Source organism: Lygodium microphyllum, chromosome 16 (genome assembly GCF_053477565.2).
Source record: "Lygodium microphyllum isolate KBCC chromosome 16, Lygodium_microphyllum_v1.1.10, whole genome shotgun sequence".
Lineage (NCBI taxonomy): Eukaryota > Viridiplantae > Streptophyta > Polypodiopsida > Schizaeales > Lygodiaceae > Lygodium > Lygodium microphyllum.
Genome location: NC_141150.1, coordinates 107,571,022 through 107,588,596, shown reverse-complemented (window position 1 = coordinate 107,588,596; position 17,575 = coordinate 107,571,022). Strand labels below are relative to the sequence as shown.

Sequence of the window (17,575 nt, the reverse complement as noted above, 5' to 3'; positions counted from 1 at the left end):
ATTGCTAGCCAAATCATCATGCGGCAGGACTTCATGGATTAACTCAATTAAAGTAGGGTCGTCTTGGTGACAACCGGAGATGGCTGCTAGTTGGAGGTGGTGTGGCTTGAGTAGTATTGCTCATTGTTGATCAAAAGCTTTTTTTTCCTTCTTAGATGCCAGGTAGGATCTTCTTGATAAAGCATCTGATTGGCATCATTGGTGGTCTGGTGAGTGGTGTGCTAGACTATCTTTGAGTAATCTTTGATAAATATCTTGTAGAAGTTGGCAAAGCCAAGAAACATTGGACATTGTAGACACATGTGGGTGTTTGCCAGTCAAGAATAGTCTCAATCTTCTTGGGGTCCTTGAAGATTCCTCTCTGGGAGACATTGTATCCCAAGAATTCCACTTCTGTTTGATGGAAAAAACACTTCTCAAGTTTTGCACATTGTCCTTTTTCTTTGAGCTTTTCCAAAACTTATTTTACATGGTGCTCATACTCCTTTGGATCTTTTGAGAATATCAAGATATCATCTAAGTATATAACTACACAATCATCTAGATGCTCTCGGAAGATATCATTCATCATATGTTGAAACACTGCATGAGCATTGATGAGACTGAATGGCATAACAACATACTCAAAGTGACCATACCTTGTGCAGAAGGTTGTCTTCCATTTGTCTCCTTCTTTGATTTGTACAAGATTGTAAGCCCCTTGTAGATCAATCTTTGTGAAGATCTTGGCTTTTCCAAGGCATTTCAAGAGCTCTGGTATCAACGGCAAAGGGTATCGATTTTTGATTGTTATCTTGTTGAGTCCTCGATAATAAACACTCATTCGAAGTGACCCTTTTTTTTTTTTAACGAATAAAATTGGGGTTCCAGCAAGCGACTTAGAGTGCCTAATGAACCCCTTGGCTAAGTTCTCATCAATGTTCTTGCGTAGTTCAGCTAGTTTATTAGGGGATAGCCTATAGATGGGTCCAAAAGGTGGTTGAGCTCCCTCATGGAGTTCTATAGCACAATCATATGGTCTGTGTTTGGAAAAGAGATTTGCATTCTTTTTTTCAAAGACATCTTGAAATTCTTGATACTTGCTTGGTAGCTTGATTGACTCATCCTTACTAGATTCTTGAGCTGGCTTATGATATATCATGTAGGTCTGTTCTTGCCTTGCTATGTGCATAAAGGCTTTGGCTCCTAGATATACCGACTTTCCTTGATTTTCACGATGTGTTATCTTTTGCTTACCCCAATCAATTTCTGGGTTATGTTTCTTAAGCCAAGGCATTCGAAGGATGATTGGATTTGTGGGACTGAATATGACATTAAAGCATACATGAGATTTGTGTTCACGAAGAGTTACCATGTGTGGTCGGGTTTCCTTGGTAATATCTCCAGATGCTAGAGGTCTTCCATCCACGACTTCAGTTGGTGCAAGATAAGCCTTTTGGAGTACTGGAATGTGGTATCTATTTACAAAGCCATCATCAATGAAACATGCGGAGGTCTCAGAGTTGACCAAGGCTTTGAGAAAAAGAGTCTTTCTCGGCAAGATCATTTGGATTGTGACAAGGAAAGTTTCCATGGGCGTGGCTGGGATTAAGCGACCCTTTTTTATATCAAGGTCCGGTTGTACGGTCTCATTTATAATCGAATATCATTGTTTTTATGCTTGAGGATGGTTGCAGCAACTTTTGGGGTTCTTGCCCTCTTTTTTTTTGGGCAATTTAGAGCGATGTATCCAGGGTTTCCACAATATAGGCATAGATGATTCTCTCTTCGTCTTTGCTTTTCTTGTGTGGTTAAGGACTAGAATTTGGTATCATCTATTTGCTTTGATTCGGGCTTGGTTTTTTTCTCTGATTTTGGGATTGGGTTCCATGGGCGAGGCCTTAATTCTTCTTGCTTTTCTTGCTTCCTCTCGAACAATCTATTATCACACTTGATGGTTTGCATGATATAATTTTTGAGTGTGTTTGCCTCAGGCATAGTGAGCGTGAGGTCCTTGATGTCATCTTGAAGACCCCATTTGAATTGGCTGATAAAATACTCCTCATGCCAAGTGAGGTCATAGATTAATGGCCTAAATTTAGATGCATAAGTAGAGAAAGGTGATTACCTTGTCGTAGCTTCCAAAGTTTGTTTTTGCTACTTGACTAGTGTCTGCATCTCCGAATGTGGAAGTGAGACTAGACTAGATGCAAGATTTGTTACAAGAATTTTGATTACTAGATAATCCCACGTAGGGGCACAAGGTACAATGATAACTTAACAAGATACGGAAAATCCCACAACTCGAGACCGTAGGTATGGATACAAGATATTAGAATTACAATATCTCCCTCGACGGGGATGAACAAGATACAAGACAGTACTATACAAGATCTCGTACTACAAGATTATAAGGAGACGAGACAATATAAGTATAATGGAAGAAAGACAAGACTAGATATCATGGCTAGACAAGAACTAGAACCGGAATTCAAAGTTACTTGGAGGTTTGTACTCCTTGAGCTCTTAAGATTGGTATTGGTAAGACTGAGGAGCTCTATAGCGAGTCCCTCATTTTATAGGTGTTAGAGGGCGGCTAAAGATCTTCTAGAATGTTCCATGATAATATTATTGAGGATGCATGTGATGACATGGCATATCTTCTAGAAGGTTCTATGATGACATGGCAAGGGTCGGTTGCATGGTTGGCTTGAGGATGTCCTATTAAGGGTGTGCTCTCATGGAGTGTAGATTCATATGGCACAAGCAAGAATTAATCCATACACTTGATCATGGCATGTCTGTGACATTTTGCATATGTGACACAGTAACTCTCTAGCATCATGTTTTTTTTAAAAATATGATGGTTTCTTGATAATTAAGCGTGTTTTGGGGTTGTTTAAGTCAGACTAATGCATTTTTAGTTCAATAGTCCTACACCCTCAATTCTAAGTATGCATCGTGAGCAAGGTTGTCCACATCCGACGGACGGGTTAACTCGTCCGACCCGTCCAGGCCCATCCAGCATGTTCGGTCCCGTCCGGACCCATCCGGTTTGTTCCCTAGCAGAGTTGCCTAATTGCGCCCTGTCCACAGACCTCAGACTCTTGACCGTTACGTGGGCAGCGGGTCCCATACGCCTGGGCCTCTTTTCTTTCCTACCTTTCTTTTTTTCTTTTCTTTCTTGAATCTTCTCTATTCTTCTTTTCTTTCTCTCTATTCTTTTCTTTCTTTTCATTCTCTCTTACACAAAGACTCAAGAGAAAAGATTAAAGATTAAAGTTTTAAACTAACAAATTCACTCTCCCTTTCTATAAAAATCTCCCCTCCCCCACCATCTCATTCATCCTTTCAAGTTCTCCGATTAAAACTATATGTATTTTTTCTTTCATTGGACGTAACATCGGACATAGGTCCAAGATTTATTAGTCCAATTAGTACCGTACTAGCATCGGACTGTACTAATCGGACGCCATCAGATGTGACAACCCTGATCCTGAGGTGGTTGTCAAACTCTAATTTTTGCTGTAAATTAGGATTTACAGTAGAGATAGACCAAAATCTATTTTTTTGATGGCACTGATTGCTGAAAAATGCTGAGATAACTTGAGAGATAGGTGGGGGATGAGAGAGAATGCTGTAGAGAGAGAAATTTTAGAGTTTCATTGCGAGAAATGTTGAAAGATTGTTGCTGCCTTGCTCAAACAATCACGGAAGTTGTCACATATAGCTTAGGACCACGAGAAAGAGTGTTGCCACCTCTTGTATATTGTCATATGCACTAGAAGGTCCTTGGGCTGTTGTCATCTGCTCCTGGAGGGCTCTAAACTGCTGTCACATGTTGTAGGAGCGATCCTTGGTGGTTGCAAATCACATCAATAGCTTCTCCTTGCTCTCTAATAGCCTCCTCTCTCACAATGGCTAGAATAGACTTCCACTAGCCCCTAAAAACTTTTTTTCCACTTGCATAGGTAAGTTTTGTCAAGTGACAGTCTTCTTATCCCATTTTTCAGCATTATGCAACATAATTATTCTAGTGCTAAAAAAAATGATTTTCATTAGTCAATAATTAAATTGGCTAGGCATGTTTGTCTTCCAAGTATCCTCGAGTAGTTATTAGCTCTTAGACCGACATTAATTGCTTAATCAATGCATAGTCTCTAATATCACCATTGACATTAGTGGGCAATTAATTGGTTTAGGTCAAAATTTGATGTCGGGTACCACCTAGTAGCTGTTAGGCATAACTTATTATAACTTTTGCCTTTGGAACCAATTGATATCTCGAGGTCCTATGTTCCACATTGTGAAATAATTGACTTGCACACCACACATATGCAAGTCATGTTAGCACATTTGATTAACTTTTAATTAAATGCTCAGCAAAGCAATAAAATTTTATGTCCTTATAACACCTTTCTGTGTTTTGCTGAAAATACAAATTCACTGCTGTAGGCGACTGCTTCCTAGTATAGACGACAACTCCCTAATGCAGGTAGCTCCTTTTGGTGGCAGGCGACAGGTTTCTGTAGATAGACAGCACATCTACATATATTGTAGTTGAGAGTGTCTTTTGTTTTCCCGTGTTGTTTCCCTTTGAACGTAACTTTTTGGGTGATTGTAGGATTAAAGATATCTTATCAGTTTACATGCTTTGATAACTTAGAAGAGTAGCTTCTTTCTACACACTTCTCTGAGTGGAGATGCGATTATCGTCGATGGGAGGAGACTCCTATTTGCACCCGTCCCTCTTCTATTCATATTTCATAGAGGCCCCCATATGAAGTGAAGATGCTGTTATTGATACCCTCGGTGCAAGTGCATGTCTTACATTCATTACCCAAAGAAGACAAACTCGATGGTTCAAACTATTCGTTATAGTCATGTAAGGTGGAGTGCATACTCAACACCTTTGATCTTTGGGCTCTTGTTTTTGATTCTATCCTTGGTTCTAAGGAGAATCCAACAAATGGGACTTGTCTGGATTGAGCAGCCTTGTGGAATCGACTCAACACTCAAGCCTGATTCCTTCTCTTTATGAGTTTGCAGGATTTTGTCATTGTTCATGTTGGCAGGTTGAAGACTTCGATGGAGGTGTGTAAGAAGCTTGTGTCTTTGTATTAGCACAAGAAGTTTGCCCATAAGATTTCCCTAAAGAAGAAGTTGCGGATGCTCAATCTTGATGACTCCTCTATGAAGGAGCACATCACTAAGACGGAGGACATGAAGGGTGAGGTTACCTCTCTTAGTCGGATGATATTCTGTGAAGACATGGCTATGATCCTTTTGATGGCCGCCATCTCCTTAGTTTGATGTCTTTTATACCGGCCTTATCACATCGAGGACCCACGAGACACTCTTATGGGAGGAGCTTTCACCACTTGTCTTGGAGCATGACGAGCGACTCAGAGAGGTTGGGGCAAGTGGTTTTGGCTCCACCAAGGCATTCACTGCAGGTACAGGTGGAGGAAAGAAGAGGAAGGCACAGGCTAAGGACAAGAAGTAAGAGGACAAGTAGGATGAGAAGAAGGAGAAGAAGCCCAAGTGCCCACACTGTGGGGAGGACACTCATCCCAAAGAGAAGTGTTGGCAAAAGTATCCCCATTTGAAGCCAAAGAAGAAGGATTCGATGAATATGAAGGCCACCCCAACTACAATAGAGTCTGTCTTTATGCATGTGTTTGTCGAGAAGGATAGAACTCTTACTTCTTTCGCTCAGGAGAAGCCTTGGCTCATGGATAGTGGGGCTTCTTCTCAGATGACCTATAGATAAGATTGACTTCAAGATACGAGTGCTAGAGAGGGCATTGTCACCATTGGTGGCAAGTCTATTGTTTTTGTTTGAGGAGTGGGTACTATTCCTTTATTTCTAGACATATAGTCTTCTTCGGTCAAAGTTCTCTATGTACTGGATTTAGGTTTTAACGTATTGTCTGTTCATGGTCTTACATGGCTTGGTACGTGTGTGGTCTTTACACAAGATGTGGTGACAATGGAGGATACATCTACAGGTGCTGTTCTTTGGATAGGATCCCAAGAGGGTGGGCTTTATAATACGCTCACAACCTTAGCTACAAGGTCTTCCCATGAGCTTGGGCTGGTTTGGCATGCTTTTATGGTCATCTAAACTTTGACACTATTTGATGGGCTTCTCGAAAGAACATGGTGGAGGAACTTTTTGATTTCCCTCCTATTCACACCTTATGTCCTAGCTGTTTGTGCCACATCCATAGGTTGCCACTCATCAGAGGGCTTCTACACTGCTTGACTTGATACACATCGACCTTTGTGGACCTATGGGCACGACCTTCTTGGGAAAGGCGAAGTATTTAACGCTTATTATAAAGGACTTCAGTTGTTAAGTGTGGCCTTATCTTCTGGAGTACAAGAGCGAGGCGTACTACCGTTTCTACTAGTGAAAGGTGTTTGTGGAGACAGACTACTTCCAAAGTTCGTGACGTACAAACAAATCATGGTGGAGAGTTTACTTCTAATCTCTTTTCTCCGTTTTGTAGGGATCACGGCATTTGGGTGGAGTATACCCATTCGAAGATACCTTCAAAAATTTTGGGGTGGAGTGTATGAATCAAACCATGCTATTGATGTGCCAATCGATGTTGGAGCATCGGGTCTCCCTCATTCCCTTTGGGGTGAGGTGGTGGCTATTGCGGTTTACATTTGCAACTGCTTCGTGACTTTTGCTTTACAAGACATGACTCTCTATGAGACTTTCTTTGGTCGAAAGCCTTATGTGTCTCACTTCCGCATCTTTGGATGTGATGCATTTGTTCGTGTGGACAAGAAGAAGAGAAAGACAAACCTTGACTTAAAGCCTAGAAAGCTCATCTTCATGGGCTATTCGCTACCACGACAGGCTATTGGCTCTACAACTTGATGACATGGAAGCTTGAAGTAGTAGAGATGCGATCTTCGACGAGGGTGCAGCCTCCTCAGATCCTATTGATGGTTCTCTTGTAAGTGATTCTTTGTCATCGATTGACCCTCCCCCACCCTCAATTCCTCATCTGCCTTTTAGGTTGTCTCTTAGCACCCCTTCTTTGTCTTTGGCTTCTCCCTCTTCTCTGTCTCCACCTTCTCCCTCGGCTTCCCTATCACCTTTGATGGATGCGACTACTTCCTCTTCTTCGCTGAGTACTTCCACCCCTTCAGCCTCCCCTTCGGAGTCTTCTAGGGATGCTTAGACCTCAGAGAGGGAGCCTTTTTCAGATGACGAGGATTTAGCTTTCCTTGGTGAGGGGGAGTCCCTTCCACAGATAGGTGCATTGCAGGTACCAGAGGCTACTCAGTCTCCCTCACAACAGGATAGAGCCTATTTGGATTTCTCTTTTGTACTGACAACTCATGCAAGAAAAGTGTTTATTACTTTTTTGATTCTCCTATAAGTCCATGCAGATCAACTCACTTACAAGCCCAATGGAATAGTTTACTCTATGTGAACTGTGCTCTCATGTAGGAGTTCAATTCTATTGAGCGTAATTAGACTTGGAAATTGGTTCCACATTCCCTAAAGCGGAAGGTGATAGGTGTGTAGTAGGTCTATAAGACCAAGTAACTTGCAAATGGTTCCTTCAACAAGCATAAAGCTAGGCTTATTGCCAAGGGTTTTACTCAGAAGGCAAGTTTGGACTATTTTGAGACTTTTTCACCTATGGCTTGGATGTCTACTATTCGGGCTATCTTGGCTCTTGCAACACACTACCGTTGGCTTGTTATGTGATGGATGTAAAGTCTGCCTTCTTGAATGGTGTCCTTGAGAAGAAGATTTATGTTTCACAGCCTCTAGGTTTTCTTGTGTAGAAGGAGAATCATGTCTATAGATTGCAGAAGGTCTTCTATGGCCTAAAGCAGGCTCCTAGAGCTTGGTACTAGAGGATTGATTGATTCTTTCTTCAGAGTGGCTTCCATTGATCAGCTTATGGTGCTCATTATCATCTTGGGAAGTCAAAGGCTCCTTGGGCACTAGTGGTCTTTGTGCACACTCGACGGTTACATTTGATATCCGCTTGCTAGGCACGCTAGGCTCATGATCTACCTTTAGAATAGTCATGTTTAGTTTCTTGATTTCAATCGTGAGGGGCTCAGTCACTCCAATGTTTTTGACTCAAGACTTGGATTTTCGTTTAGTTTTCCTCCTGCGCTTCTTTGCTTTTGATAAAATCTAGCCTTCAGCTAACAAAGGTGGTTTAGCCGGGGGTTTTGGTACCCAAATCCATCGGTTACTTGTGTAATACCCTTCAGTACGTAGCAACATTTTGGATATCCATCGCGGCGTTGTGTTGGCTCTTCATTGATACTATACTCAGGAGGGTGATTGGACTTCAAAGATTTGAGAGAAGAGTTTGACATGATGAATCTAGGGATCCTATAATTTTTCCTTGGATTGGAGATCTATCAGATGGCATAAGACATGTTTATTTTCTAGCTCAAGTACAATACAGAGCTTCTCTCGAAGTTTGGTATGGCCAATTGTTGGCCTATTTTATGCCTTATAGATCTAGAGTCCAAACTTTTGGTAGTTGGAGCTCACTGTAAATTAGTATTTACAGCAAAGATTGACTTAAATCTTTCTTTGATGGCTCAAACTGCTAGAAAATGCTGAGATAGCTTGAGAGATTGTTGGGGAATGAGAGAGAATGCTGTAGAGAGAAATTTCAGAGTTTCATTACCAGAAATATTGAAAAGCTACTCCTGCCCTACTCAAACAGCCATGGAAGTTGTTGCCTACAACTTAGGACCACTAGAAAGATTGTTGCCCCCTTCTATATGTTGTCATCTGCACTAGGTTGCTGTCACTTGCTCTTGTAGAGCTCCAAATTGCTGTTACATGCTATTGTAGAACTGATCCCTGGTGGTTGTAAATCACATCAGTAGTCTCTTTTTGCTCTCTAATAGTCTCCTCCTCTCTCACAATAGTTGGAATAGACTTCCACTAGCCTCTAAAAACGTTTTCGGTGCCAAATGATGGCCTTCTAATCCCATTTTCCAACATTGTTCAGCTTGTTAAATTAGTTTTCATAATAATTTTAAAAATTAATTTAATAATAATTATTCTAGTGGCAAAAAAATTACACCAGCTAATAATTAATTTGCCTAGGTCAATTTGTCTTCCAAGTATCCTTGAGCAGTTATTAGCCCTTAGATTGACATTAATTAATTAATTAATTAATACGAAGTCTCTAATGTCACCACTAACATTAGTGGCCAATAAATTGGTCTAGGCTCAAATTTGACACTTGTTAGGCATAACTTATTGCAACTTTTTCCTTTGACACCCGTTGCATCCTTGAGGTCCTTGACTTGTTACCATGAAATAATTGCCATGTGCATTACATGTGCTAAACAACCTTGCATATTTGATTAACAACTTAATCAAATGTTATCAGCAAGATTAAAGCATCTTAAAATTTTATGTTCCATGGCATGATGTGGATTTGAGACGGTCCACTAGAGGTTATGCCTTCTTCCATGGATCACGAGCTATCTCGTGGAGTAGTAATAAGCAATCTAATGTGGCTCTTTCTTCTACAAGGGCAGAGTATCGTGCATTGTGTTCTACAACTATGGAGATGGTTTGGCTTTGCCACATATTGGTGGAGATTGGCTTTTCTCGGCCTCGACTTAGAGAGTTGTGTGTGGACAACTAGAGTACTCTAGCTTTGGTGAAGAATCTTGTGTCTCATGCTTGCGAGAAGCACATAGAGGTTCAATATCACTATGTTCGAGAGTAGATCGTAGATTCCAAGTTAGTGGTGGCCTTTTGTCCCATGGTGGATAATGCAACAGATCTCTTTACAAAGCCTTTACCCAAGGTTTCTATGTTTCATCACATGAGGTTGTTGGGTCTTTAGACACTCCTAGGTTCTGAGAGGGGGTATTAACCTGCCTATGTTAGTCATTTTAGTCTGTCATCTTCTAGTTGTGAGCTCTTGTCAAAAACAAATGGAGACACAAGAGCTCTAGTAGTTTAGTTGCATTTTCTTCGGTTGTCAGCTTCTTGTGTGCATTCCTAGGCTAGCTTTTGCTTTCCATAGTTTGCCTCTACTTGTCGGACATTGACATTGTCATTTAGGATTTTTCCGAGGCCATCCCTATTTTTTTGGGCATTTTTTGTAGTGTGACCAGCATTTAATGTTGGTAACCAGCTTTTTGGCACCTACTGGTGCATGGCCGGCTAGATTTTGGGTTTCTTGGCTATTTATAGCTTGACCCTCCACGTGGCAGATACACACTCTTGAGTCTTCAGTCTTCCACTTGTAGGTGCACACTCCAACACTTCGACACTCTGTGCTTGGTGTTGCCATTGTCATCAGCTTGATTTGGTGCCCTCATTGATGCTGTGGGCTGCGTGTAGGAACTGATCAGTCCATCCCCATTGTATCATCATTCTTCTTCAGTTAGTGCAATATTCTTTCTTCACCTTCTACTTCCTCTCTTTCTTTCTCCCTCTCTCTACTTCTCTCTATGTTGGTGTTTCTCTTCTGTTACACACCCTCACATTCTCGTGCTAACCAAGTGTCTACAACTAGTCCTCTATGGACCATTGACTAAACAAAGAAATTCCCCTCTTGAAACTAGAATTACCATTATACAAGAATGTTATATACTCATGGCCATATTGAATCAAGCAACAAATTGCCAATGCTTATGGAGGGATGGATACACTAGGCTTATTAGGGTAGGCCCTTACACAACTTACAATGGACCATGGGAGAGTCAATTTGTAGAGATTCATTCCTTGACAAACCTTGTGACATGGCCTTCTTACACCACCTAGTTGGGGAGGGGATATTGATGAGCAAGAATCTCAAGGCGGAGCTTGTTGCTACACAACATTAGTACACTCATGGTATCTTTGCACCTTTTTTGACTGAATTTTGAACAAGATTGTATGATGATAGCTTCAAATTGAGGAAGATTTCACTATTCGTGTGATTATTAATAGCACATGGGAGCTTGGTAGTTGGCACATGACTTGGCTATTCCAGGTTTCATGTAGTGTGTTCAAGACGTGGAGAGCCAAAGGAGATTTAGAGACATTGCCTATGGGACTGCCCTAGGGCCCAGGAGGTACGGAAGAGAGTGGTTAGGATGGTCTTCCATGTCACAATTGAGTCTATGATAGTGACTTGGACCTAGGGGGCAGTAGCTTGGTTCATGGATAGAGGCCAATCGTGTGGATACAAGGATATTCATGGAATCACTCCTTTCTCATTGTTGGTGAGCACTTGAGCATGATTCCTATGTGAGACGTCTTGTAGCTCAAGTGGACACAGGGAATGCCACAGATGGGAACTCTTTTGTACTAGAATTATTGCTTGGCTCATTTGGAGTGTGAGGTGCAGCCATGCCATTGTTCTACAAATCATTTCTATCCTACATGCTCTCTCTAGGATCTGGACAAAGCTTATCCATACTCTGTTGGAGATGTGAGAGACTAAAGGGTCAATTTGAGTGTATGAGGAGGAGGAGAGATGCTTTTAATTGTGCTATCATTATGGACTGTAGCACCTTCTTGAACTTTGAGTGACATATGGTCAGGCATTACAGCTAAACAGGGCCTTGTAGTTTGATGTACTTTGTAGTCGTTATATAGCTTAGTTTGTATTTTGTATTTTACCTTGAGGAAGGTTTTTCCTGAGGTGTTATTAATACTTTAATAGAGAATTTCTTTTCTTTGGGAAAAGAAACAACTTAGCAATGACAAAGCAGGACCTCTTGACAGACCATAGTCATCATGAAGAATTATAATCATTCTAGCTATCAACCAGCAGGGCTGAAAGATTTGCTAACATGAGGCATTGACTGTCCGAAACTTCATTTTCTGTCAGCTACCATATTTTGCTCTCTTTTTTTTTTTTTTTTGGGGGGGGGGGGGGTGTGGAGGAGAGGTGGGGAATGATCCTGAATATGCATCGGAAATTTCTCTGACATGATATTTTAGAGTAGTTTGACATTTTCATGGAAATGTTCCTTCCAAACAAGTTACTCTTTTGGATTCAATGCTGCAAAGAAACCTGTTTTCTAGCTTTTTGAATTGTATGCAGTGTTTCATGCTTCTAAAATCTCCTAGAAAACACCTTCCTAGTTATGGCCATAAGAAACACGTTTTCTGAAAACACAAGTCTTAAAAGACCCAAGTGCAGATAATCTTAATAATGATGTAAAATAAAATGGAACATCTGTGAGAGCAAAAACATGGGTGATTCAAGCGTCAACCATCTCTTAAACAAAAAAAACAAGGAATAATTCTTTCATGTCTAGTTCACTTCTGTACTTAAGCTTCTAGTCTAATGGCCATTTTTGCATCTTTATCTGGTCTAGACTTGTTACAGCCTTTAGTGCTACATGGATCATAGGTTGACCATTGATTAGTCATGATTGATGGATAGATCACCCTCATGAAATCTAGTCCTCAATCTCACTTGTGATATTTGATCCAAGCTTAGACATAGATCTCATGCTCTTAGCATATTCTGTATGTAACTTGTTTTTTGCCATTTCATAACTTATGTGAAACATTCCTATTTCTCAAACCTGTACAAAACCTCCTGTTTTTGAAACTCCTGGATATATTGTATTGGAATAGGTGAAATGGCTGAAGGTGGAACTTTCTCGAGCTCTGGAGGAAAGCAGGGCAGCCAATTCAAGGTTTTTGTGCATTTAAATTTGTGATGTCTATTATTTCAAGTGCTCATACTTATGTTGCTAGTCTCTCTTTGTACAAACCAGCTTAGCTGGGACTAAGGCTTGAGTATAAGTTTTCCTTGCTTTTCAGGGCAGATGAGCTGGAAACAGCATTCATGGAGTTGGTAAAGGAAGATAACAGGCGACTGCTATCTGCTAAGGTGGATAGTGTCCTCTTCCCCCCCCCCCCCCCCCCCCCCCCCAAAAAAAAAAAAAAGATTTGTTAGGCTTTGTTTTGAATCATCACAAGCGAGTTTAACATTGGAAAGAGACCAGCAATGTTATGTTCAAAGACTGTGCTGGCTATCTATTTTAGAGACTAAAGCAAAGTGCTCACCTGTTTCATCATAGATGGAAAAGATTGTCTTGTAATGCTCACTTTGATTTAATGAACTAGATATGTGGAATTGGGACCTATATTTTTTTGGATCTGGGAATCACTAAGGTGGTCACATTTTTATTGAGGTTAGGTCTTACATCTCGTCTTCATAGAAGAACTCCATTAGCCCACACCTCAATGTTTGTGAAATCCCCTCATAATCTCAAAGATAGAGAAAATCACTAGATCAGAATAACCATTTTTTCTGAAGAAAAGTCCTATGAGATAAAGCAAACATCCGGGCTGGCTGTTTTTTGGAACAAGGATTTCTTTTTTCATTCAGAGGGGCAGAATGTCCATTGTACGTGGTTGAAGAGACATGCATTGATGGTCAATCACTACATGTGAGCTATCAATCCAAATATGCAAGTAGTGAGATTGGCCAAAAGGTCCCACCGTGATATGTGCGAACACACCTGTTGGGCCACCTTTTTCCCTCATGAGGAGGTTTTCTTTCTTGGCTTTGTATATATGCCCATTTGTTTTAGGGAAAATTGAGTTTTGTAATTCTTCTCTATTGAATTTCAATACACTTTGAGTTGTGTGCTCTCAAGCTTTTCTTCTCTAAGCTGTGTGTGTGCATTCCTGCAACCCTGAATCCAACATTTGAGCTACCTTTTTTTTAAATACTAGTAAGCACAAATTTGCAAATACTGTTTAGATAAGTAAGGTTGGTAAGGATGAGAAGGAAAATGAGAGTAAAAGCTTTTGTAGGTATTGTAAGGTAAGAGATCATGCCATAAAGGATGTCCTAGACTAGCTAGGAAAGAGACTATAAGAAGAAAGAGGCTAGTATGGCTGTTGCAAATGCCCTTACTTCCAATTCAGAATTTGCAAATGTTATGTAGAATGTAGAATGTGCATTTAGTACACAAAGGAGTTGTAACCCTTTGGTATACGATTCTCGCATGCATATTGTGGATTTAAGTGTGTGGTACTTTGGCAATGATGCTATGCATTGGTTGTTTCTAATATGTGTTATGATGGTGAGCATGCTTCTTTAGAAGAGGTACACATTTCAGAAAATCAGATTACTGTTGTGCAATCTAAGTATGATGCTATTATAAAAAATGACACTGGGTTCTTGTGTGATTTACCTTCTAGCAAAATGCCATTAGTAGTACTAAGTGGGTTTACGAGTTGAAATGTAAACTAGATGGTAGTGTTGATTGCTACAAGGTTGAACTTGTGTCAAATGGTTATGCTCACTAGAAAGGCATTGGCTTTGATGAGAACTTTGCTCATGGTTGTCATCTAAGGCCAATTTGTAGTATTTGTGCAATAGGAGCTCATAATAGTTAGAATGTATATCAATTGGACATTAAAATTGTATTTTTGAATTGTGATTTGCATCAGGAAGTATATGTATTTTGGCCTCATGATTTTGTTCAGAAAAGCTAGGAAAACAAAGTGCGTAGATTGAAGCAGCCATTGTATAGTCTAAAGCAAGCACCTTGGACTTGGCATGAGAAAATCGATGCATATTTGATTACATGTGGTTTTCAAAATAGTCCATTTGCAAGCACCTTGTAGGTTAGACATGTGGGTGATGTGTCTCTAATAATTGTGATTTATCTCAATGACATGATGCTCATTGGTCCTAATGAGGTATAGATTGTTGATTTGAAGGCTGATTTGGTTTCGGATTTTGACATGGTAGATTTGGGCCTATTGTATCATTATTTTGGCATTCGGTTCAGATAGTGGGATGGAGGAATTTCTTTGTGCCAAACAAAGTATGTTGAGATGTTGTAGGGTTCGGTGTTGATGATTACAAGTCTATTGAAACCCTTATGGAGACATGTTTGAAGTTGGGTCTTCATGATGCTAGAGACTTCTTTTATATCCTTCATTATCAACGTGGTAATCGGATGCTTGATTTATGCATTCATTATGAGGCCCAATATCTGGTTTGCAGTCTCACAAATGAGCAAGTCTATGCATAGCCTAGATACCAAGCATTGGCAAGGAGTAAAGCGTATCTTTCACTATTTGAGTAGTATTGAACAGCTTGGGCTGTTTTATTTGAAGGGAAGATCATTCCTGCCAGATTCACGTGCCTTTTCAGATCTTGATTAGGTTGGCGCTAATGATACTCATGTATCTAGAAGTGGTTTTTACTTCGTGCTTGGCAAGTCATGCATTTGGATGTTGGATAGTCATTTGCTACCACCATCTTCATTGACAGCTAGAGCGCATTGGCAATTGCACGGAACCTAGTGTTCCATGCTCACACTACTAAGTACATTGAGGTGCATTATTATTATAGTAGAGAGAGACTCTTTGCATGAGAGATTATCTTTGCCTATGTGTCACTACAGAACAACCTTGTAGATCTCTTCAGAGAAGGCTTTATCCCATAAGAGGTTGGAAGTTTTTTAGGAGTGGGGCAAGATTGCATCACAATCCCCAATTTTTTGGACCAAGAAGGCTTTATCCCATATGAGGTTGGAAGCTTCATCACAGGCTTTTGTCAGATTTGGGGGCTGTGATGTAGAACAGGATAATCGGACCTAGAAATTGCAAAATCGTTGCACATTTGCTCGAGAAATTTTGGGGCTTTTCACATTTTAGCGAAAATTTTTCAATTTCATTGAAATTTATGCACGCCGGATTGAGGAAAATTGTGCAGAATTTCATCAATTTGTGCAAGAATTGCCCGGTATATGCACTTCGGTACATGTATTGATGCAATCTCGACGGATTTCCTTTTGAAAATTTGGGGCTTTTGATCGAAATTGTCAAATATGTGCCCACGAATGCTTTTGGAGCACAAATTGCAGTCAAATTTTGGGGATTTCACATGTAATTAGTGCCTTGGCCTCTAAATGTGGTTGTACTTGGTTGTGGAGTGCAGTAGCAGACACTCTAATTCTGAAAATCAATTTGCAGATCTGAAATTTCTGCAATTTTTTGATTTTCACTACTGGTTGGTACTTACAGTGTACTGTGGTCACTTGTGGCCTCACGGCTAGTAGGAGCATCTGGATGCTATGAAATGGTTAACCTAACGAATCCTTTTATAGACACGAGTTTTGAGTTGTAGTCCAATGTACTACCCATCCCGACTCTAAGCAGAGGGAGTATCCCATACATATATGTGACTAACACCTCATTACACACATAGATAGTGGCTGATTGCTGTGGCTCTTATGGCTCTCCAACACCCAAGTATTGGCCCCATGATGCATCATCTCAAACATAACAAACAAATGTAATAAAATCCTATCATGATGTATATAACAATCGAGGAATATTTTAGCCTCACATAACGTCTCCCCAAAGAACACCATACTACCTTATAGGTAAAGGAACCTCACGCACTCAGCGTTGGTCATAACTACGCATACAAGTGCTATGCATCGAGGAGTTTTTCTTTTGATACCATGCTCGAATGCAAATGCAACATGTAGGACTCATTGTGCTCAAACAATTTTAACTATAAATCAACCAAGTGTTATGCGAAAATAGACTTTCCATGATTTCTTTTCTCTAATGTTATGCTGCATTGCAAAGGGACAATACCAGGCTAACCGGTGCTACTATTCCTCTTCAAAATTAAATAAATCAAAGGCTATATGCCATAATATGCAATGGAATGAAAACTTATTCAAATTTTATCTATTTTCAAACCTTTTTTCCCTACCACTTAGGTTTGCTTTCGTGCATAGGTGTAAAAGGGTTTTGTCGTTATTTTTTGTATGAATAAGCAATAAATACACACTTTTCACACACAAATGGAGATAGACTAAGAAAAATCCTCATGTCCTACCCTCATTATACATCCACGTACAAACTCTTAAATTTTTATAACTTTTAGCATATTAAAACTATTTTTTTCCTTCAAAAATACTATTTTTCATGGTTTTTTCATTTTATTTGAGCATAAATTACTATTTTTCTTGATTTTTTGATTTATGTGACTGGTGTGGATAGTGATCCATTAACATATCAATTATTATTCCATGCAAACAACATTGAATCCTCAAAACCCAACAAGATCTCCATATCTCGCATCTCGGGTTTTGTGATCTTAATATTTTTTATGCAAATGACTGAAAGTGACCGATTTCTTTATGATTTAAAATATTGGAAAAAATATTGAGGGTGCTCATAATCTTGCAATATGGCAAAAACAGTGCTACAATGTCTTGGTGTAGAAGAGGGAAGGGAATAAAACGAGTAGATATGGAACAAGAAGAGTGGGATTATTTGGATAGCTTGCATGCTCTACCATTGAGCTATCAGTGTCAAACAACTTACTTTTTAACATTGAGAAGTTGAATTCAACATATGCAATGTGGGAAAGACTTGAAGAATTGTATGCTTAGTAAAGTGCTATCAACAAGGTTTATTGGCTGAAAAATTTGATGGACTTTCGCATGAAGGAAGGTACAGCCATGTTTAAACATTTTTCAATGAACTGATTGCTTTGGATTTCCATATTGATGATGAGTTAAAAGCTACTTTCTTGCTATACACTTTGCTTGAAAGTTGGGATACTTTCAGGAC

At 39.9% G+C, this 17,575-nt stretch overlaps 1 protein-coding gene across 4 annotated transcripts in view; it reads left to right on the top strand.

Annotated features, from left to right (window-relative positions):
* Positions 1 to 17,575, top strand: part of LOC148023213 (uncharacterized) — an 85,102-nt gene that overhangs the window by 44,345 nt on the left and 23,182 nt on the right. For all 4 annotated transcript variants that reach the window (XM_087696214.1, XM_087696213.1, XM_087696215.1 and 1 more), the window contains 2 exons: positions 12,587 to 12,648; positions 12,776 to 12,845. In XM_087696214.1, the coding sequence (XP_087552340.1) occupies positions 12,587 to 12,648; positions 12,776 to 12,845 (132 nt within the window). The remainder of the gene's footprint in view (positions 1 to 12,586; positions 12,649 to 12,775; positions 12,846 to 17,575) is intronic.